The sequence below is a fragment of the Cydia splendana genome, chromosome 26, assembly GCF_910591565.1.
Source record: "Cydia splendana chromosome 26, ilCydSple1.2, whole genome shotgun sequence".
Taxonomy (NCBI): domain Eukaryota; kingdom Metazoa; phylum Arthropoda; class Insecta; order Lepidoptera; family Tortricidae; genus Cydia; species Cydia splendana.
In genome coordinates, this window is record NC_085985.1 from 6,467,532 (window position 1) to 6,492,279 (window position 24,748).

The 24,748-nt window shown below is 41.4% G+C and overlaps 1 protein-coding gene across 1 annotated transcript in view; it reads right to left on the reverse strand.

Moving 5' to 3' along the window:
* Positions 1–24,748, reverse strand: part of LOC134803070 (zinc finger protein 135-like) — a 42,019-nt gene that overhangs the window by 2,123 nt on the left and 15,148 nt on the right. The window contains exons 6-12 of the mRNA XM_063775777.1: positions 19,223–19,312; positions 8,347–8,403; positions 7,599–7,670; positions 6,935–6,988; positions 6,072–6,143; positions 871–972; positions 521–613 (exon numbers count right to left, since the gene is read on the reverse strand). Of these exons, the coding sequence (XP_063631847.1) occupies positions 521–613; positions 871–972; positions 6,072–6,143; positions 6,935–6,988; positions 7,599–7,670; positions 8,347–8,403; positions 19,223–19,312 (540 nt within the window). The remainder of the gene's footprint in view (positions 1–520; positions 614–870; positions 973–6,071; positions 6,144–6,934; positions 6,989–7,598; positions 7,671–8,346; positions 8,404–19,222; positions 19,313–24,748) is intronic.

Consider the following 24,748-nt stretch of genomic DNA (forward strand, 5'->3'; position numbering starts at 1 on the left):
ATTTTAAAACGACATGCTTCAATTACATGAAACTTGAACATTTACGTAAGATACAGTATGTCTAGGGATAATTTTCGTTGTTAAAGGACCCCGGACCTAAAGTATGGAAAATGTGGTTTCAGTTATCTTGACACTTTGATATGTTATAGATTTCAGAGTCCTGAACAAAAGTCTCTAGAGGTGCTGCCACTGTTTCCGAATCCCTTTCAGAGTTTCGACTGATTTTGTACTAGTTAACAAAGTATTACTTTGTTAACTTAGAGACGCATACGTTGTTTGAGTATCTTAGGCCTGAGATACACTTGTAAGTTTCACTTACGTAAGTAGGGACAAAGCTATTTGTTAGAATGAGATAACGATATTCATCTCTCATTCTGTAGTATAGTGGTGCCCCTACTAACATAAGTAAAACTTACAAGTGCATCTTGGACCGTACGAAATATATAAAATAACGTTATAACATAGTTTTTTGTTTATATAAAGTTATAAAGGTGTAGGTGAGAGTGGAGAAATAACTTACGAGCCAGAATGAGACAGTCCTCGTCACTCTCATCGCCCGACTCAGACTTCGTTGAACACTCTTCTACAGTCGCCGGGAGCCCTGATTCCTCAACTGAAACAAAACGCGTACCATTGCATAGTTATATGTACGTGACAACTCTCGAGTTGCAAGCGCCTAAAGGATTATTGTTTAGTTACGCTGTGCGGACGAGCTTCGATGCTGATGGGGCCATGGTCACCGCGGTACTGTGAATTTCACAACACTAATTATTTCACGAAATTACTTTCACATATATCGAAACTACTTTCGTGAAACTGATTTCAACATGCATGACACTAATTTCGTAATGTGAATCCCGCTTAACTTACGCAGCACAGGCGGACAGTCCACGTCCCTTGCGGCGTCGCCCGACACCTCCGGCTTCACTGGTCTCTCTTCTGCAATAGTCGGCGGGAACCCTGATTCCCCAACTGAAACAGAATGAGTTTCGTTACATATATCCAGCCACTAGTTCATAGTTATTATTTAGTAAGTAATTATTTTTTTCATTACGAGTAAGTACTTGTATTTAATCTTCTTCCTCGCGTTATCCCGACATTTTGCCACGGCTCATGGGAGCCTGGGGTCCGCTTGACAACTAAACCCAAGAATTGACGTAGGCACCAGTTTTTACGAAAGCGACTGCCATCTGACCTTCCAACCCAGAGGGAAAACTAGGCCTTATTGGGATTAGTCCGGTTTCCTCACGATGTTTTCCTTCACCGAAAAGCGACTGGTAAATATCAAATGATATTTCGTACATAAGTTCCGAAAAACTCATTGGTACGAGCCGGGGTTTGAACCTGCGACCTCCGGATTGAAAGTCGCACGCTCTTACCGCTAGGCCACCAGCGCTTCTTAAGTACTTGTATTTAATAATGCCCACAAATGTTTGTTATGTAATATAGTTGTTATTCGATTTTTTTTTATGTAGGTATATGGGTTAGCATTTAGTGGTAACTTTATTAGTGTCTGTAGTTCTGTACTAATTAATAATATTACATACTAGCGGCCCGCCCCGGCTTCGCACGGGTAAACCTTAACAAATTTTACACCTAAACCTTCCTCAAGAATCCCTCTATTGATAAGTGAAAACCGCATGCAAATCCGTTCAGTAGTTTTTGAGATTATCGAAACATACAAACACACAGACGCGGCGGGGGACTTTGTTTTATAAAGTGGTTTACTTGGCAACTGATTGAGGATTGTGATCGTCACGAATTCGGACCCTATTACTAAGACTCCGCTGTCCGTACGTCCGTCCGTCCGTCTGTCACTAGGCTGTATCTCATGAACCGTGATAGCTAGGCAGTTGAAATCTTCACAGATGATGTATACAACCGCCGCTATAACAACAAATACTAAAAAGTACGGAACCCTCGGTGGGCGAGACCAGGCCTCCGTCACACGCTCAAGGCCACGCGCTATATGCCTACCGCTCGGCGTATCGTCGACGATACAACCGACAGAGGGCCGCCGAACACCCGCCTGAACGCTCGCATCGCACGTTTCCCGCGCTTACGCTTCGAAATGCCGAAACCACGTAATTATTGTGCAGTAGATGGGTGAAAAAGTCAAAAAAACAAAGGAAAAGGCCTATAATAAAAATTCATCTTTTTAAAGGTCCCACCTGAAACGTTTAATAATTATATTCAAGGGTTAGAAAACGTATTTTTAAATAATTTTGACGACGTAATAATTAATCGGCCTGGTAGCACCGTATTACAACTTTTAAAAACCGTTGATTGTCCGTTGCTTTGCTCCTGGATATTTATTAAAATTATTTACGCGATTTAGGATACATATTTTTAACTATAAAATTTTAATAACAGAGAATTCCGAGAAGTGAAAAAATTATAAATCATTATATTAAAACTAAAACATATTTGATTCGCAACATTCGTTTTATTACAATAATCATCATAGGTAGGGTAGCTACAACCCTAGCGCATTCTTACGAAGACGCGTTGGCACGTGACTCGAACGGCGGGCAACACAGTCTCGACTCTTTGTGCGCGTACTTATGGTACATTTCTTCTTGTCCTGAGCAGCGTGGATGTCTAGGGATGGGATGCCGATTATCAGCCAAAAGATGGCGTCAGTGTGCACGAATTGTGGATTTTCACCGTTTCTCCCAAAATATAAACAGTTTCATAAGATGTGTTGATATTGGCGAAAACAATAAAAAATATTACGTCCAAATCGAAACATGTTATACTCAACAGTGTCTAATCTAAATAATCAGAGAATAAAACTGCAAAATATTGCAATATCTTGCATTCACGCACACTCACATACCTAAAGTCAGTGTCTAACGTCAGTAGATTTGTAATGTTACAGTAAAGTAACCTAGAGGGCGCAGTGCAGCGCATGAATATTTTTAGGAAGAACAATTGAGAATTTAAATTCTTATTTGAGACATTGACAAGTAACTTAGAACCAACTGATAGGTATTTTCAGACGTTGATTGTCATGTGCTTGTGGCACCCACAACATCTGTTTTGAATAAATTTTATCTAGAGTATCAATGAATCTGGGTTCAAATCCCGACAGTGCTTAATTTTTTTTTTTTTTTTAAGTTTTATAGATTATATGTTTTTATTCTTATTATCAATTGAAAATGACGCAAATTATTTTACCTAAAATTACAATAGCGCTTTTAATGTTAGCTTAGTAGAGTCGCCATCAGATATATCGGGGCGGATAAGGCGCTCACAAATATCTGAACACGCCTCTATTGTCAAGGCGTTAGAGGCACGGAAGCTGGCGTGTGAGTCACATTTCTGGGGAAGTAATGAGAAACAGAAAAAAACAGAATAGTGTTCTTTAAACACAATATAATATTGTGATTATGATGGGATGCGAACTTATTTGCCTATACAGGGTGATTCAGGAGACGTGAGCAGGACTAACACTGCGCATTTCGTAAATTATAAGCAACTGTTTCGTATGAGTATTAGTGAGGTTAACGTTAATTTTCTAGTCGTGTTGAAAAAAAAAAGTTATTAATTTATTTACGACATGCATGGTCACTTTAAAATTAAAATAATAAACTATCGATATTCTGTGTCAAATTGAATGTCATCACGGTCTGGTTACTTTTGAAAACTCGTATCTCACTCAAGTTTGACAGTTTATTTTCTTCGTAATCAAAATGCTGTCATTACGGTCAAGACTTTAAAGAGGTTTTATGTTTATTAATTAGGTCTTGTAGGGTAACCATGATTGCAGAGAATTAAATTTGTCCTCACTAAAAAGTTAAAAAATAGGAAAAAGTGTGGTTGTTTCACCTAAATACGACGGTGATCGATCAATTATCAGTTACTGAGTGTGCAGGATTAGTCCTGCTCACGTCTCATGAATCATCCTGTATATGGTTGCACATAGAAGCGCTGATGGCCTAGCGGTAAGAGCGTGCGACTTTCAATCCGGAGGTCGCGGGTTCAATCCCCGGCTCGTACCAATGAGTTTTTCGGAACTTATGTACGAAATAATAATTTGCATTTCGCTTAGATCCCCACGTTACAGGCTAAACCTAGTGTGGGGATCACTGTAGGTACTGCCCCTCTGTAATTCAAGTTGTCAAATAAATATACATATTTAGATTTTTTTGAATTTTAGTTTATGTTGTAGTTAGTGTTAGCTTTATGTAGTTTTTAATTTTAGTTTATATATTTTTTTGTTTATATTACATATTGTATTTCCTACTAAACTTTTCGTATCATTATCATCTGTTCTTCAATTAAAAAATTTTTTTTTTGAAATATCCATTGATTTGCCAGTCGCATAAGGTAATAAAAAGCAAAAAAAAAAAAGAAATAAAAGAAATAAATAAAAACAAAAATTCAGTCTTTGTTCGTGATTTGAACTCGGCAACGCTGTTCAACTTAGACTTATACTCAATAGCTAGAAGCCACTAGACCATTTGACCATAGTAGATCCGGGCGAAACATGCCTTCTTATTATATTTAAGTAACCCATTACTGTCAAAAATATCAAGTTTGAAATAGAATTTTTCATTGCCGACTTACCGACATCCGAACGTTGCGAGCATGTTGCCTTTTCAAACCATTTGGCAACGTCGCCCGGGGAATAACTAGAAATCTTCTAAAAATGTATGTCCTTTTTATTTTGATATTTAAATTTTTAAATTATTATGATTATAAATTTATGACGATTTTCTATGCTGCAAATTGATTAAATTATTGAGAGAAAAATGCTTGCAAAGAAAACAAGAAATATCCGTTTTCATTTCTCATGCTCTGAAAGAGGGTCATTGTTATTCTAAAAGTTGTGCAGAAAATGATAAGTTTCTGCACTAGAGCATTTTTGATTCCAATTCCAAGTACGTTTTTTTTTTACGATAAGCAATTGAAATTTGGGTATAAATGGATTTTTCATATAATTTCCATTCTGATATTTGACTCCCCATTCCATAAATAACGATACTTTTGGCTAAATTGTTAATTGAAAGTATCCTAAAAAAATACTATAAAAACTATTTATACTTAGTCATGTTTTAAAAAAAGCACATGCATTTTACTTTCCTTGTATGCGAAGTGTTTAACTCGGATGAAAGGCATCATTTCTGCCTAGGTGATCATTGATGATTTCGGCAGAAATGATCCCTTGGTTAACAATCTACTATTGTTATGCGCAAGCAGAACATATAGAATCTTGTTTATTTACAAGAAGATGACATTTTGCTCCCAATATATATATTTTTGAGAAAAATATAGCTACTTTAGTTTAAAAATCATTGTAAGAATAAATATAGGCTTCCAGAGAACATTTATTTATATTTCTGCCGAGACGAAAACAGAATTCACAAGGCTTTTCGGTGGACGACCGTTACGCGAATGATTGTTTGGACTGACCTTTAATTCTATTAAATGTATAGTTATATAAATGTATTTTAATATATAATATAAGTTATATTACATCTGGGAATGAAATTATATCAGAAAAAGGAGACTCTTAAATGAGTATACTCATAACATGCTTTGTGCATTAAATGTATCTCCCTCTATTGAGTGAAGATAAAACAAAATACACAGGTAACCTGTGTTCCGGTTTTAAAATGCCATCTGTTACACTTTTGATAAATTAAAAATGATTGCTTGTCAAAGAAGTCGCCATGTTAGAATTACACCTATACTATAAGCATCACTCACACAAACAAGCAATGGGGCAAAATTTTACTAATTTTCAAAGGCTTTTTTCTTAAAAATATTAATCAATTTCTAGTATTTTGTTACTTTGGCGCAGTAAGAAATATATATACTGCCCAAACATTACGTATTCAAGTGAAGACACCCTACAGAATAGTAGTGAGTTAACAAGAAAGTTTGTATGAAATTCGAGCAAGTAGAACCACCTTAAGGTTTTGTAGGCTATTATAGCGTAGGTATTTTTGCTTTTGTTTGGGAATGAAGTATCTGTTACGTAGTAACTATTTATTAATCTGTGGCGAGACCGACTCGCACTTGTCCGGTTTTTTTATCTTTTATCTAGTGCAGCAGTAACTTACGCGCCACAGTTCGGACGTCTCCGCCACTCGCCTCGTCGCCCGACGCCTCCGACTTCACTGACCCCTCTTTATCTGTAACAACGATACATTACGCTATTACTTCAATAAAGAATAAAATATATATTGCACTATCTTACCACAGGCCCACAGTAAGCTCTGTATCAGAAATTATCAAGTAAATCTCATTTGAAGGTTTATCCCTATTCATTCTGGCCATCTCTCCCGGTTATATGAATGATTTTTGAATGAATTAATGATGGAAAACATCCATAGCTCAAGAACAAATATTTGGGGTAAACAAACAAATAAATACCCTTAGAATTAGGAACCTCCAGTTTCATAGGCGGGACGAACTAATAAAAAGCTAATAGGTACATTACATAGGTACATATGTATGTATGTATGTATAAACTCTTTATTGTACAAAACACAAATAGATACACACATTTCACACATTATGTATACATATTTGTATAGTCCGTCCGTTTTTAGGGCTCCGTACCTCAAAAGGAAAAAACGGAACCCTTATAGGATCACTCGTGCGTCTGTCTGTCTGTCCGACCATTCCCCCCTTTATCTCTGAAACTACTGGGCCTAAAATTTTGAAAAAAATACACAAAATAGTACTTTACCTGAATGAAAACCTATTAGAAATGTGCAGTCAAGCGTGAGTCGGGCTTATGTACGGAACCCTTGGAACGCGAGTCCGACTCGCACTTGACCGGTTTATCTAAGATCAAGTACGCCATAGTAGATGTATTTCGAACTTGATCTTAGAAATCGGACAGGCCATACAACATTATAGTCACGGGAGGGATGGAGGCATTTGCAGGCTGAGTATTAATTCTCATGGGTCCACTTACGTAAAGAAGGTTCAACACACGCTCCTACAGGGGGCGGGAGCCCTGATTCCTCCACTGTAACAGAACAAGAATTAGTACAGTCAACATCATATATATATATATATATATATATATATATATATATATATATAGTAACGGTCATAGTAGCCAAATATGTCGGAATATATCTACTCTTATCCTTATACCACGTTATGTGGGGTCGGCACAATATGTTTTTCTCTTCCATTCTCCTCTGTCTTTCGTCACCTCAGCACTCACTCCTTTCTTTCTCATATCCTCGTTCACACAATCCATCCATCGTTTTTTGGGTATACCATCCGCTCTCCGCCCATCAATCAATATTCATCCCTAAACATTATTTTGCCTATATAGTATTCATCCCTCCTCATTACATGCCCATACCACGCTAACCTACTACTCCTAATCTTCGTTACTGGTGCTACTTTCAAACTTCCCTTTATATACTCATTCTTAATCCGATCCTTTCTCGTCACTCCACAAATCCATCTCAACATTCTCATTTCCGCTGCGTGCTCTCTTCTTTCATCTGCCACTTTCGTCGCCCAGCATTCTGGTCCATACATAACAACAGGTCTCACGATCGTCCTGTCCCCTATGTAAGCCCGGTCCATACTTATAAGGAGATAGTGCAGCCGTAACTTACTCGGCACACTCGGACAGTCTCCGCCACTCGCCGCGTCGCCCGACGCCTCCGACTTCACTGTAAGCTCTTCGTCTGCAACAACAATTCTATAGTGACACACGGAACACACCCAACTTTTCAGTAGAAAAAAGGCGAAATTCTAATTTTCTATGGGAAGTCAACTCTTTGCACCTACATTTTTTAAATTGGCCGCCTTATTTATACTGACTAGGTCGCTGTGCCAGAGTATAGTTTAAGGTACTACGCTCACAACGAGTTAGTTATTGATGGTGCAGGCACGTAAAGTCTAACCGCCTTATTCATAAAACTTTACAAGCCTCAATTCTTAGTTGTTATGTTTTATCCCTGTTTTACAAATACGTTAGTCAAAATAACAGATTAAAACAAATTATTAATTGAGGCTTGTATTATGTTTATGAATGACATCATAAAACATAATCATGCCCCCATTTGACAGCTCAAATAGATGAGTAAATAATAATTATTGGATTTAATTACCTCAATTTGTATAACTCGTATCATTCAGTTAGTACAATAAACAAAATTAGTGGCCTGAGGAGTTGGTGTATTGGTGTGTATAAGTTCCTTGGACTTATACGACATAGTTGTCTTCACATCATACACAGTCTGTGTACAGTGATGTATAGTCAGCAAAGCTATTAGCTTAGCACCCCTGCATACAAACATGTATGCAGGGGTGCTGACTGTACATATGATATGTAGGTACCTAATAAAAGTTTGTACTTACGTAAACAGGGTTCGTCACACATCCCTTCTTGAATCGACTGGGTCCCTGATTCCTCGGCTGAAACAGAAAGCACAACATAACATAGTATAAAAATAACTTTTAAGAAATACATAGCAGATGTAAGAAACTAAAACCCGTTCTGAGCCATGCCGGGTCCAAAGGTCCCCATCACACTAGCAGCATTACCCCGCTTTATACAGGGTAATTTTTGGACCATTAGCCATATTGTGTGAGGTGATTAGGTAGGTCATACTGAACAACTTTTTATATGGGACCAACCCCGAAATCCCAAAAAATAATTTGGCCTTCCCATGGAAAAAGTAAAAGTAAAAAAAGGTTTAATATGGAGCATAGCGTTGTATGGATGCGAATCATGGACTGTTAGCGACGCTACGACAAGACGCGGATAATTATAAGTTAGATTAAGATCAAATTCGATTAAGACTGTATTCTCAATAAAGATTTATTTGATAGGTAGGGAAAACCGCGATTAGATTGTCAGTAGTCATAAGTATTCAAAATATCCATTATTTAACTCGTAGGTTCGTAATAAGTTTTAGGTCACCCAGTAAGTTAGGAAAAAACATGGTTAAACCTATTTCCCAATTCCCAAGTAATCACTATAAACTTGGTAAAATAATGTAGGCTCTGTCATTGGTTAACCAAAGAAAGGCGGATCAAGACAAGGAAGTCTCAATATGAAAGGGACAGACTGACCGCTTCTCATTGGTCGGCCAAATTCGAGCTCAGCGCTCCGATACAGCGTAATTTTCACTTAGAAACATACACGTTTCATTAATTAATTCGTAACCTGTTAAAGTTACATCATAACAATATTTGTAGATATTATAGGTCGTTAACCTAGTCACCTAGTTAGATAAGAATCATAAGGCAGTCACAGGTAGACAAAGGCCTGCGAGTCGGTAAAAGGGCCATAAACCATCCATTGTATTCATTTCGGCCGCTTTCCTATCTATTGTAAGCCAAGTCGTAAGGACTAGTGAACTTGTTATCGTTTGTTTTTATAACTAATGAACGTAGTTAACTATTTGTAATAGTTTTAAGTTAGTAATTAATCGGATATATGTAATATGAGTCGCAGAACGATAGCGGGATAATGAAAATTCACCCGAAAATGACCGTATGACGTAAGCGACCAATCACAGGCCGATTAATTCCGCGAATTAAGACATGATTTTATCTCCCTATCGTAGGTGACTCTCTTTCTTGATTTTTCGTATAAAAGTAAGACGGAACCGCTTCGGATCGTACAGTACACCAGGAGCAGCCGAAAAGGAAAAACCAAAAGGAAGAAAACCAAAGGAAGAAAACCAAGGAAGACCTGAGGGATCCGAAGCTGTACCGCCTAATCGTTGTAGGAGTATTTTTATATTTGTACCGCGTAATTAAAAGTCAGTTTTTTAAATCGTGTAGTTTATTCCTTATCGCGAGGCGGTTGAAGATATTCGTCGAGGGCTTCGCACATGGGCATCTAGTAGGCTGGGGCGACTGCGGTTTCGAGTGAGGCGCCAGTAGACCAGTTACCTTCTCCAACTGCTATCGTCGGCTATATTGGGCGTTGAGAGTTCAATATTTTCTGGTCCTTCGAGCCGGATCTACTGTCAGCGCACCGGGACGTCGTGCTCAAGTCTACACTTGCTGCGAAGAAACGTCACAAATGACCGATAAAATGGTCGGTACGCGTTCGCGAAAGGCTGCGTCGATGCAGAGCGACGAAGATAGGCGGCGTTACCTAGCGGAGGGCGCGGCAGCGGCTCAGAGGGCTGCCCGCGCGGACGCCGAGAGGTCGGAGGGCGCCGAGGCGGCGCGCCCCCTCCTCACCCCTGTAACGTCGTCCGACGCGCTCAGCGAGCGTCCGCGCGCCGCTAGCGCCGAGCCGTTTGGCGTAGCGGCCGCACCACAGCACTCCCTCAGGGCGGACGACTTCACGAGGCCACCGGGGTCTCCCTCGCAAGTAAATACACTGCTGTGGAGCAGAGAGCTCCGCAAGCGGTTACGACGACTTGCGAGGCCCACACCGTTACCACTGCGACGGGCGAGAACGAAACTTAAGGACGTCGCAGCTACGCAGCAGGGAGGCACTATGGAGTCGAGCACTCCGTATGCACCTGCCCCTACTCAGTCCGTGCACTCATGCGCTAGTACGGTCATCGAGGCAAGGCTATCTCAAGTGGAGCTTGAGGCGAGCGAACGTCTAGCAGAAATTCAGCGAAAAGAGTTGCGGATCGAAGCCGACTTAATAAAGAAGAGGCTAGAGGCGCAGAAATCACAGATTATAGCGGAAGGAAGCACGGGCGCAGTCTCAAATGCGGGTGACATCGAGCCACAACAGAAACGAATCCTGAAGTGGATGGACGACTCTCAGGATGACAAGACTATAACCGAGCCAGTTAAGAAGAGGTTAGCCAACGAGCCACCACCGGACTACGAGACTCCTAGACGGCCTCTGCGGGACGAGCGACATATGCGACGCCGCTCACCGAGCCGCGAGGAACGTCAACGGCGATCGGAATCGCCACCGGAGGAGCCCCGTACGCCGCACACGGCGCGTACGCAACACACGCAAGAAGGCACAGTTGCGGAGTCTATGCTGCATTTGTTCGAGAAGATGCAGATGGCGGCTCGTCCAGCACCTAAAGATATCTTCGAGCTACCTCACTTCTTCGGAGATGTGAGCGAATGGCGAAGCTTTTACAATACCTACATCGAGACATCGAAGCGCTACAAGTTCACCGACTACGAGAACGTTGCAAGACTGCGTATGGCGTTACGCGGGGACGCTAAGATGTGCGTGTCACATGTCCTGTCTACAGCTACTCGTCCAGACATGGTTATACGTATTTTGAAGAAGCAGTTTGGCCGAAGCGAGGTGCTTTTGGATAAAGCAATCGAGGACCTACGAAGACTGCCACCGTTGGGGCCGAGCGCGAACGACCTCAATACGTTTGCGATCAAGATTATGAACGTCGTATCTACTATCATGGACATAGATAGAAGACACTACGCCGACAACCCGATGCTGATACGGGAAGTAACCGATCGATTATCGCCTCATCTACGAAGCAGATGGTGCGACTACGCCAACAGACATCGCGATACCGACGACCCCGAGATCCTGCAGTTGGCTGATTTTCTGATGGAAGAGAGCGAGCTAGAGATGTCATTCTGTCACGCGCGCGCACCAGCGAAGCGCGCGCAGGGACCGATGACAGCACCGTACGCGCGCGCGCCTGGCGCTAGACTGAACGCGCCCGCGCCGCGCTATCCCATCCCCACTCCAGCTCCGGCCGCAAATCGATGCAGCGGAGGGCAGAAGGCGACGTATGCGGCTCGACAAATCACAGCGAAGAGCACGTGTTTGTACTGCGGTGGCAATCACATTACTACAGATTGTCGCAAGCTGGCCGCACAGAGTATAGGCGCTAGATGGGAATGGGCAAGACTCAATCGTATATGCTTCAGATGTATGGACGCGAAACATTTGAAGTCGCAATGCAACGCGAAAGGGTGCGGCGTGACAGGCTGCCCGCACACGCATCACCGTTTGCTGCACACCGAGCCTACACAGGCGAACAACAGCAGTGGGGCTACAATAGCGGTAGCTCAGTCGACGCATCGAGCGGTCGCCTCACCGAGAGTGACGTCATCGTTTGCGGCAGCGGCCGAAACGGAGTCGCGGCCTACAGAACGAGAGGACAACGATCCGCGCGTCTACGTGTCGTCAACCCCAAACTTCAACGTGCTACTGAAGGTGCTGCCTGTAACAGTCACGGGGCCGAAGGGTACGGCTCAAATATTCGCTTTCCTCGACGACGGGTCAACGCTTTCCATGATAGATCAAGACGTCGCAGATGAAATCGGAGCAGTAGGCGAAGACGAACCTCTCTGTCTACGTGGGATAAGAAACCTGAAGCACACATCTATCACGCAAACTGTAAAGGCGCAAGTGGGACCGCTGCGAGGAGGCACCGTGCACGAGATCGTCATGAAGACCGTAGAAGGACTTGGCATACGATCGCAATCACTCAACAAGGCCGAATTGATGAAGCACAAACACTTAGAAGATTTGGGCGACGAATGCTACGTGGGTACAGGAGTACCGCAGATGCTGATTGGAGGCGATTTCTGCCACCTGAAGACTCCCATCGAGATCAGGCAGGGCGGAGAGGACGAGCCTTGCGCAATGAAGACACCCTTGGGTTGGGTATTTTTTGGGCGAATGCCGCGCATCATTCGCACGATCGAGCAAACCGTACTTCATTGCCGCACAGAGGACGACGAATTAATCGATCAAGTTAAGAAGCATTGGTCGATCGAAGCGTTAGGAGTAACGAATAAAGAAAACGTCAGTCCGAGCGATCAGCGAGCCATCGACATTTTCAACGCTACGGTACGCAAGACTGCAGGGGGCCGATACGAGGTCGGTCAACTGTGGGCGTCGGACAACGTGAAGCTACCACCGAGTTACGTAATGGCGCGGTCGAGGCTACACAACTTGGAGATGAAAATGCGGCGCAACAAGGACTTCGCTGAAGACTACGAAGCCCAAATTCAGAAGTTACTACAGAAAGGATACGCGGAACGTATCATGGAGCCGCCGCAGACCGACCGAACCTGGTTTTTGCCGCACTTTAATGTATTTAATTTAAATAAAGGCAAAGGAAGAGCCGTTTTTGACTGCGCGGCAAAAAGTCAAGGAAATAGTCTGAATGACTATATTTTATCGGGGCCAGACCTACTACGAAGCCTATTAGGAATTTTGCTACGATTCCGCGAATGGAATTTCGCGGTGGTCGCGGACATACAAGAAATGTTCCTGCAAATTCAAATGCGAGAAGAAGATCAACAGAGCCAACTCTTCCTGTGGCGCGGCACTAGAAGAGATATGGAGCCCCAGGTGTACAAACTAAACAGAGTTTGTTTTGGCAACGTGTCATCGCCTTTCCTCGCGCATTCGGTGCGTAATAGGAACGCGCTCGACAACCAGGACAAATATCCGGACGCGGTCTACGACATCCACAATAATCATTATATGGACGATTACGTGGCATCGTACGAGACCGAGGATGAGCTGCTACGAGTATCGCAACAAGTGCGAGACTCGCACGCGGAGGGCAGTTTTCATCTACGAGGCTACGCGAGCAACAGTACGCGAATGCTGGCAAGCGTCGAGCACTCACTACACGCAGCGCAAGGACCGACGCATCTGGGCGAAGGTCAACCTACAGTTCTAGGCATGACGTGGGACCCTAGGACGGACACTCTGGGCTACAACACGAAAATGCTGCGAGTTCCCGAGGCTGTGAAGACGCAAGAACGGCCGCCGACAAAAAGGGAACTTCTCAGCGCGATAATGTCCATATACGACCCCATGGGACTTATCGCCCACTACGTCATCAGCGCTAAAATAATATTTCAGCGAGTTTGGACAAAAGGCACTATGTGGGACGCACCGCTACCAGACAAAGAAGCTGAAGACTTTTTTCAGTGGCAGAACGCACTGAAACACGTAGCGGCGCTACGCATACCTAGAAGGTATGAGTCACCGGGCGGAGCTACGAGATACACGCTACACGTTTTTACCGACGCGTCAACTGAAGCCTATTGCGCCGTGGCGTATTGGCGTATCGAGAACAAAGAAGATGTACGAGTCAGCCTAGCAGCGGGCAAAAGCAGAGTTTGCCCCCTGAAAGTATTGTCAGTACCACGACTAGAGCTCACAGCCGCAGTAATCGGAGTTCGACTGGCCGAGACGATTAAAAAGGAGCAACGATACAACGTCGAGAAAATCATCTACTGGACGGACTCTCGAGTATTGCTAGGATGGATCAAAGACGACGCAAGAAACTACAAGCCGTTCGTGTCACACCGTTTGGCTGAAATAGCTGAAAAATCGGACCGGCGGGCGTGGATGTACGTGCCAACCGACGTGAACCCCGCAGACCACGCTACGAGAGTGAAGCCGGCGAGGAAAATCACCGCTCACGACGAATGGTACAAAGGACCGTCATTTCTTCACCGACCAGAAGTGGAATGGCCGAGTCAAGAAATAGACAGACCGACTGAAGACCTTCCTGAAAGGAAAAGCGGAGTCACAGTAGAGACTACGTTATCTACTACTACGTCAAAGTCAGATCCGTCGAGCGTGCTACCTGACATACGACGCTTCAGTAATTACGATAGGCTAATGAATTCGACGGCCTACGTTCTACTTTTCATAGATAAGATGAAAAATAAGAACAAGACGCTGCAGCTGCAAGTGAACCACATAAAGCGAGCCGAGCATATGTGGCTACAGAATAGCCAACGAAGAAGTTTCCCGGACGAGCTGCGCACTCTAAGCGCAGGACGCGATTTGGACAAGAAATCGCGAATATACAATCTAGCACCCGAGCTGTGCGACGACGGCGTGCTGCGAATGAAGACGAGGTTAGGAAACGCTCCAGTGTTGTACACATCGGTACGACCCGTAATATTGGACGGCAAGGACTCATTTACCAGACTAATGATCCAACGCGCACACAGGCGAATGGCGCACATTCATAACGAGGCAGTGGTAAATCAGCTACGACAACATTACTGGATATTACAACTGCGACCTACCGTGAAAGCTGTAGCGCGAGACTGCGCGCTGTGTAAGCTACGTCGAGCTTCACCGCGAGCGCAGCCCCTTGGCGATCTACCACCCGAGCGGCTACAGGCTTACCAGAGGCCATTCACATACACCGCGCAAGACTACCTCGGGCCTATGTACGTGACCATAGGACGACGACGAGAGAAACGCTGGGTGTGTCTGTACACATGCCTAGTAACCCGGGCTATTCACCTCGAAACTGTACATAGCCTGTCTACGGATAGCGCTCTACTGGCGCTAAGGCGCTTCGCCGCACGAAGAGGATGGCCGAGCGTTATGTATAGCGATAACGCAACCTGCTTCAAGGCGGCATCGAACGAGCTGCGCGAGGCCTACAGGCAATGGCTTCCGCAATTGCAACACTACGGCGTGCAGCGACGAATGGATTGGAAATTCATTCCCCCCGGCAACCCATCTGCAGGCGGAGCCTGGGAGCGGATGGTACGCACCGTGAAGACAGCGATGCTCTATACCTTCAACACTAGAGCACCGAAAACCGAAGTGTTCGAGACTCTACTGGCAGAGATCGAGAATATCGTTAACAGAAGGCCGTTAACACACGTGAACGTCGACCCAGAGAGCGAAGAAAGTCTCACACCTGCGCACTTTCTTCTACTTCATAACGCTAACTTACCTATGATTGGCGCTTACGAAGAAAACGACAAGCGACAATGGAGGGCTGCCCAGGCGCTAGCAGACCACTTCTGGCGGCGCTGGACCAAGGAGTACTTTCCACTGCTGGCACCACGCAAATCATCCGACGACGGAGGGCGACAGATCCAGCCGGGAGATGTTGTCATCATTTCTGAACCCAACGGACCACGCAGCGTGTGGCCCAAAGGAGTCGTCGAGACCGTCTATCATGGACCCGACGGGAGGGTTCGCTCCGCAGACGTCAGAACGAGGCACGGGACGCTACGCAGGCCGAGCTGCAAGCTGGCGGTCATCGCGTCGCAACCCATGCACCAGGAGTCTTCGACTGCGGGGACAAAATGTTAGCGACGCTACGACAAGACGCGGATAATTATAAGTTAGATTAAGATCAAATTCGATTAAGACTGTATTCTCAATAAAGATTTATTTGATAGGTAGGGAAAACCGCGATTAGATTGTCAGTAGTCATAAGTATTCAAAATATCCATTATTTAACTCGTAGGTTCGTAATAAGTTTTAGGTCACCCAGTAAGTTAGGAAAAAACATGGTTAAACCTATTTCCCAATTCCCAAGTAATCACTATAAACTTGGTAAAATAATGTAGGCTCTGTCATTGGTTAACCAAAGAAAGGCGGATCAAGACAAGGAAGTCTCAATATGAAAGGGACAGACTGACCGCTTCTCATTGGTCGGCCAAATTCGAGCTCAGCGCTCCGATACAGCGTAATTTTCACTTAGAAACATACACGTTTCATTAATTAATTCGTAACCTGTTAAAGTTACATCATAACAATATTTGTAGATATTATAGGTCGTTAACCTAGTCACCTAGTTAGATAAGAATCATAAGGCAGTCACAGGTAGACAAAGGCCTGCGAGTCGGTAAAAGGGCCATAAACCATCCATTGTATTCATTTCGGCCGCTTTCCTATCTATTGTAAGCCAAGTCGTAAGGACTAGTGAACTTGTTATCGTTTGTTTTTATAACTAATGAACGTAGTTAACTATTTGTAATAGTTTTAAGTTAGTAATTAATCGGATATATGTAATATGAGTCGCAGAACGATAGCGGGATAATGAAAATTCACCCGAAAATGACCGTATGACGTAAGCGACCAATCACAGGCCGATTAATTCCGCGAATTAAGACATGATTTTATCTCCCTATCGTAGGTGACTCTCTTTCTTGATTTTTCGTATAAAAGTAAGACGGAACCGCTTCGGATCGTACAGTACACCAGGAGCAGCCGAAAAGGAAAAACCAAAAGGAAGAAAACCAAAGGAAGAAAACCAAGGAAGACCTGAGGGATCCGAAGCTGTACCGCCTAATCGTTGTAGGAGTATTTTTATATTTGTACCGCGTAAATAAAAGTCAGTTTTTTAAATCGTGTAGTTTATTCCTTATCGCGAGGCGGTTGAAGATATTCGTCGAGGGCTTCGCACATGGGCATCTAGTAGGCTGGGGCGACTGCGGTTTCGAGCGAGGCGCCAGTAGACCAGTTACCTTCTCCAACTGCTATCGTCGGCTATATTGGGCGTTGAGAGTTCAATAATGGACCATGACACAAAAGGACAGAGAACTACTAGAAGCGTTTGAAATGTGGTGCTGGCGGAGAATGGAAAAGATCAAATGGACAGAAAGAATCACAAATGGAGAAGTGTTAAAAAGAGTAGGAGGCAACTGTTGAGGACAATAGAGAGTAGGAGAGGGAAAATGATTGGTCATCTTATACGACATGACGCTTATATAAATAACATAATAGAAGGAAAGATTGCAGGCAAGAGAGGAAGGGGAAGGCCGAGGATAAGCTACATAACACAAATAAAAGAAAAGGTAGCTGTAATGTCGCATAAGGAAATCAAGGAGGCGGCCCTGGATAGAGTCAAATGGAGATAGCTACACCGACAAGAGTCTAACTCTTAAATTTACGACGATAGAAAATGTCGACATCCACTCGACCAAAATGTATGAAACGGGCAACCTAATCAAGTAATCACCTCCCACGATATGGCTAACGGTCCAAAAATGACCCTGTGTATGTACAGTCGCCCACACTGTTTACTGTACATCGGTGGACCTGTACCTTATGCCTTTTGTAATAAGGTCCACTGATGTATAGTCAGGAGTGTTGCTGTGTGTACGAATGTAACGTACCTATGAAGAATCAATAGAGGCTCTGGAATTTATTTTATTATTATTATTATAGTTATTTATTATACAAGAAGTTACAACTTTTTTGTAAGGACAATGCTCCACAAAACTACATTTAGTTTGACTGTGGAGTCTCACTATACTATACTTAATAACATTTAAATATTATAATAGGTTTACATTTGGGAGTTAAAATACTTAGGTAAGTAGGTATGTCATGAATACTCTGTAGGGTAACAACACATCTCCTATAGAGTATTCAGGAGATACCTTTTTAGACTATTTTTAAATCTACTTTTTTTTGGGCTCTTTGACTATGTCCGCGGGCAAAGTATTCAGTAAATAGGGTAAACGTTTCTTAAGTGTCCTATCGCCGTAATAATTATACACCCTAGGTACTTCATATTTGCCCGCAGTTAGTGCTCTGGTATTATGACTATGTTTGACTAGATCTCTGTGTTCCTGGCTGCCATGACTGTTTATAGCTAACATATATTTAAGTTTTATTCCCACTGGTAAAATTTTACATAATTTAAATAATTGTCTGTAGTCAGATTTGCAACTGTATTTTATCTTTTTATTAACTAGTAGTTTTAGAAAACGGATTTGTAACATTTCTAATTTATCTGTTTGGTTTAAACGTGAGGCCATAGCAGTCAAGACCGTAACTAATAATAGACTCTACTAAAGAAGTATAAATACATTTCAACGTGCTAACAGGAACTTTAAAACTAAGATGGTAAAATATGCTTAAAAGTATTCTTAATTTATTACTAATGAAATCTACATGAGTCGTCCAGGAGAAGTTTTCGTCGATTTTCATGCCAAGATATGTAAAACTGTTAACTCTTTCTATGGGCTGACATTTACAAGTTCCGGGGTTATTAATACTATGAAAACAATGGAAACTATGAGTGAAAATCGATGGGATATCGTTTTTAGGTACCAAGTATGGAGAATGTATTATCATAAGTTTTGTCTTATCGGCATTTAGTACGATTCCATTATCGTGAGACCACTTGACAACAGCATCGACGTCCTCCTGTACGAGCCTGCAGGTCTGCTCTAGGTCGGTGCCGGCTTCCTTGAGTAAATATACCTTAAGGACGTTGGCGCTTACACTGTTATGAATGTCAATAATGACGCTCCAATACTAATGCGTTGCTATTGTAAGAATAGATAATAGAATTCTAAGAAATTGTTTATTTTACTAATAATCCACTTCATTGTCCCATCAGGTAAGCCGGTGAAGGTGGTAGTACTAGTACATATTATCTTGAAACTTAAGTCATTGTCAATAGTGGTGTCATCTATTCGGCATTAGCATGGCGAGCACTAGTACCACCACCTTAATCGAGTTACGGCGGAGATGGCGCAGTAGTAACTAATGTAATGACTGTAATGAATAACTTACGCGGCGCGGTCGGACAGCCCCGGACGTCCCCGTATCCCATCGCGTCGCCAGACGTCTCCGATTTCACTGAGCACTCATCTAGACCAGTATCTGCAACAAGAGCAACATCGATTCCACGTTACGCCAGTCATCATTCTCTTGCCCTTGTCCCATTCACTTGGGGTCGGCGCAGCATGTCTTTCTCTTCCACACCTCTCTGTCGCCCGCCATTTCATCATTCACTTGCGTTCGTTTCATATCATCTCTCACACAGTCCATCCACCTTTTCCTCGGTTTTCCTTTCCTCGTACTTCCCTCCACATTCATTCGTAATACCTTTCTCGTCACATGACTTTCATCCCTCCGCATCACATGCCCGTACCACGCTAGGCGATTTGCCCTTACTTTTTCTGTTATGGGTGCAACTTTCAGGCTTCCTCTTATATACTCATTCCTTATCCTATCCATTCTCGTCACGCCACACATCCATCTTAACATTCGCATCTCCGCTACATGCAATCTCTTTTCATCCGTCACCTTTAGGGCCCAACACTCTGATCCATACATGACGACAGGTCTTATGACTGATTTATAAATTTTACCCTTCAACCGAAGAGGCATTCGGGCGTCGCAAATGGTTCCCGTGACCTGTCGCCATTTCATCCATCCTGTGCTAATCCGGTTTTTCACGTCACGGTCAATATCGCCATCGCACTGTACGAGCGAACCGAGGTACTTAAAGTCGGAGCAGACCGGCAATGTAACGCCGTCGAGTTCTATGGCAGCAAAACTGGAGAGACCGCCAAAATCGCAGAACATGTGTTCTGTTTTAGATCTGCTGATCTTCAGGCCAACATTCTCCAATTTTTGCCGCCATTTCTCAAGTCTGCTCTGCACCTCGAGTTCGTTCGTTCCACGTTACGCCAGTATTGGTTGTAATATTTGGTATACGAGTACCACGCCCAACAACATACTGTAAGTCTGTCCCTCTTTACAACTTCTGCCGCCAGAGTGCAGCACTACCGACTCAGTAAATTCATAGACTAACTTATACATACTGTGCCTTAAACTGTTTTTTGACAAAGTTTTCACAGACAATAAAATATGACATCGATGCATCAAGGCGGTTTGTTAACAAGGGCCTACCGGTAAACGCGTAAATCGAAATTTAGTTATCTGCCTCTTTATCGCTCGAATATGCAAGAGTGATAGAGAGATTAGGTAACGAAATTTCGATTTTCTAGTTTCGCGGTAGGCCATGTGATTGACGTGACGTGTGATGTGTCAATGTGGTTTGTTTACTGTATGTGCCACAAAGGTGCCACCTACGCAGAGCTTTGCCTAATATTCCCTATTGGTAGTGGCAGAGATATATATAACTTCGTATAAGATGTGTAAAGTCTAAGAAAAAAACGTGCCTCGTAAAAATTTACTCTCGCTCAGATGGCGTTATACCTTTAGCCTATGCTCAACTAGATGGCGACCTAGGTGATACTTAACACATTTCAGTGAAAGAACATGGTTTAAATTTAGTCACAAGGCATTCTCAATGTTTTAGGTATGTATCGAAAGATGGCAGTAAATTTGCTAAGTGCATAAAATGTCATCGTAATGATTGAAGCGTCGATAGATGGCAATTAATTCAATTAGTCGTGTAAATGAATATATAACCTATTTTTATATCTTTTCGTTATATAACGATGAAAACAGGAAAAAGGTTTTTAGCTTAATAGCAGCGAGTTAATGGTAACCGAACTACAGCTTGGCAAAAAAGAGTATTAGAAATTAAAAAGTGGCAACACTGTAGTGTCGTCCCGTTTTCTTATAGAAATTAGTTTGAAAGGGACGACACTACAGTGTTGCCACTTTTTAATTTCTACTCTTTTTTGCCAAGCTGTATCTGAGTGTTGAGAGTATGAAACCTGGACTAAGATAAAGACAAATGATAATAGCGCTGGCTCTGCTTCTCCTATTGAAAGTTCGAACTTCGTATTATAGTCGGTCAAGCAAATCTTGTTAGTAGAAAAAGGCGGCAAATTTAAAAATTGTAGGCGCGAAGGGTTATCGTCCCATAGAAAATTTGAATTTCGCGCCTTTTTCTACTGATAAGATTTGTTTGACCGAGTATATTATTATTACCTTATCTTCTCCACATACATATTTCTATAATATACTTGGTCAAGCAAATCTTGTCAGTAGAAAAAGGCGCGAATTTCAAATTTTCTATGGGACGATATCCCTTCGCGCCTACATTTTTTTAAATTTGCCGCCTTTTTCTACTGACAAGATTTGCTTGACCAAGTATACATGTTTTTAGGACTAGGTAGACGGTTACTAATGCCCTTATTCATGTTACCTTGAAAATTGTAACCAACGCCAAGCAACAAAATGCACGTAAACAACCCATACATATATGTAACATAAGTATCAAGTCGTGGCATATGGGGCACAAAATGTAGGTAAGGCGAACAGGTTAAATAAAACATTATACACCGAAGAATACTCTATTGCGTTAACAATTTATTTAAAAGCTTTACTTCAACTCCATTTAATCATATATATGGTACAAAAAACAAGTAAAAAAACAATAAATAAAAATAACATGACCTGGCAGTTAGCTAGCTTAACGCTTCAGTCCGGCGGTTCAGCGGGGTAACGCAGCCAGAGCCTCTTGCCTTTTTTAGATGTAGTTTAGTTTAGTTTTATTTTATTTTAGAATAGTTTATTTAAAATAAAATAAATAACCTACTTGCAATAGTTTTTGTCAGAGAGTCATTTTACAATTTGTGTTAAAATTAAAAGGGATCTAACATACCATTTATTTCACAAAACAACCTCTTAAAAATCAAGATTGTCCACAACAAAACTGTAGTACATTTCAATGCAAGTGTGGAAAGTGTGTTATTATTTACGAGTCACGCTCTGTAGCTTTGACTCCGTACACAGTTTGCTCCAGATATTCTTTAAATTTAACACATGAGTAATGATGTCATGATACGGGTCCATCCATTTTGTAGCTGAATCATTTCAGGCCTTGTCTAAGCAGGTACCTCCGTAGATGCGCTCTCGTTCCTCCCACACATCTTTAGCGAAATGAAATCGCAAAATCGCGGACATGGATGTCGTGAACAAAATTAAAATTGCCTCGAGCACTACACTACTAAAATTTTAAGCCACCAGTGTTATAATATTGGGATACTAATTTCCCTATTTGAATAATCGTCGTGTTTAATGCTTGCTCTATTTTTATTCGGTTACACTTTAAAATGAATAAATAATAATCTTATAATATCTCTGTTTACGACATTTACTTTTGTGTGACAGTACGTAAAAACAACAGTTGCTAAGTTACAACTGCCACGATGAATATTTGCTATATTGCTATTCACATTACAATCTAAGTAGCCAATGTTCTTTAATATTCCAGATACACATAAAGAATAATGACAAAACATTATGAACTCTAACTACTAGAATTAAAGTTGAATTTTACTACTAACATACACATCTTTATGCATCTTTATGTATTTTGACTGATTCTATTTGAATTTGACAGAAGCCCTACCGTATTTAAGGTTAATAAGGTCTACTGTCCTTAAAGGAGATCGTCGATTTTCTTAGGCGTTTGCTGGGCCCCCTCGCAAATTGTAACGTATACATGTAATATATATAGGAAATTAATCGTTATAATTGCAAGATTATGATGATAAAAACAGAATCACGAAATATAACGGGAATTTTGAGAAATACTGCAATAAAAACTTGAACATGACAAGAAAAACTTTTATATACAAAAGCGTATACTACTCACACTATTCTGTAAAAGTGTTTTGGCTTTTTAAAATAAAATAGGCAAAGTCTGACATGTAAATTAAACTGAAAACGTATTCGCGTTCAATAAAAAGTTATATTTTGTTCTTGTTCGGAAGTTCACTGTTACTTCTACGGAGAGTGAACAGATCCATTTTAAATCTTCTTTCAATGAAGTAAGATTTATTTAAGGTTGGCGTTACTTGAAAATATTTGACAGATTAAAAAAAATGGTTGCGTTTCGTTAAATAAAAGTAGCATATCGTCGTATTCTGTGCTATAACCGCGAAAATCGAAGTTCGCAAATTGCAGGCATTTTTCTCTGTCACTCTAATTACGCCTTCATTGAAGTAAAAGAGAAAGATCCCCGCAATTTGCGAATTTCGGTTTTCGCGGTAGCCCCTCTGAACTCGTTTAAATCTCCAAACTATGTACCGTAAAACGGGGTCAACAGAAATCGCGGGGTGAATAGAAAAATTTTGAACTTTTTCTTTCAAGTTATTTTATTTAAAAACGTACATCGCTAAAATTAGATTTTTTGGAATGCGTATATAGTAGACTATTTATTCTCTACATTGATACCAAAAGAACTTAATCAAACTGCCTAAAAGTTAGATTTATTTGACTCTAAAGTAAGGTCTCGCCGAGGTAAGAAATGAAGCCTGTCTGAACTTTGTTCTAGCGGTAAATGTTTTGACATTAACTAAGTAAAAGTTAGCTAACCTGGCAATATAGTATCTGTAGTACCTAAATAATAAATAATATCACTAATTTGCTCAATAAAGAAGCATTATTTTTGCAAAAAACTAATAACAAGCAATTTTACGTGATAAAGGGGTCAGTGGACACGCATATGGGATGAATAGTTACGCCATAGGGGGTGATTAGATACAACAAAGGGGTGTAAAGACACGCCTTGGGGGTTAAAAGACACGAAAAAATAATTTTGTGTGAAGTAGCTATTTAACAGATATATATACCATTTGTCAATAGAGTATCAACGTAATAATTACCAAATTCGATGCTTATGACAACTAAAACTTAATATTTCTATTCACCCCTTTCTTGTGTCTATCGACCCCGTTTTAAGGTTATGGAGAAAACAGGTAGTTTTCTTTTATTTTCTCTGAATTGGGAAGGTAAAAATTTATTTCACAAATGCAAAATTGAAGAATTAACCAAGACTCAAAAAATGATATCAATTTTTCATTTGGATTATTGGCGAAAATCGTCCTTGAAGTTGAAAATCGTGTCTTTTCACACCGTTTTACGGTAACTAAATAAAAATTCGAATTACTATATTTCTTAACTACTTATTTTAGGCATTTTTAGAGTCGATTTAGAATTTTAAAGTAGGTATATATTCAATTAATAACGAATACTACTGATATTTTGAATAGTTTCGAAACGCACTTATGTCTATTATGACTTATGGCTACCCACCTTATACATAGTTTAATAAGTTACATATGTCTTTGGTTTAATGCAATGAGATTTTATAACTCCTTAGTGAAAAAACCTCACGGTTTGTGTGAAGTTGAGCTTTATGTCAATGCTAATAAAGATGTTGACGACAGCAAGGCTTTTGTTAATATATAAATTATAATACATTGATTTACGAAAATGAATACTATAATATCTTTTAATTATATATTTCTAAATCCCGTTTTATTTTTACCCAATATTATATTTATTTCAGTAATAAAATGCGTATATACTTACTGTAATAGTCTGTAC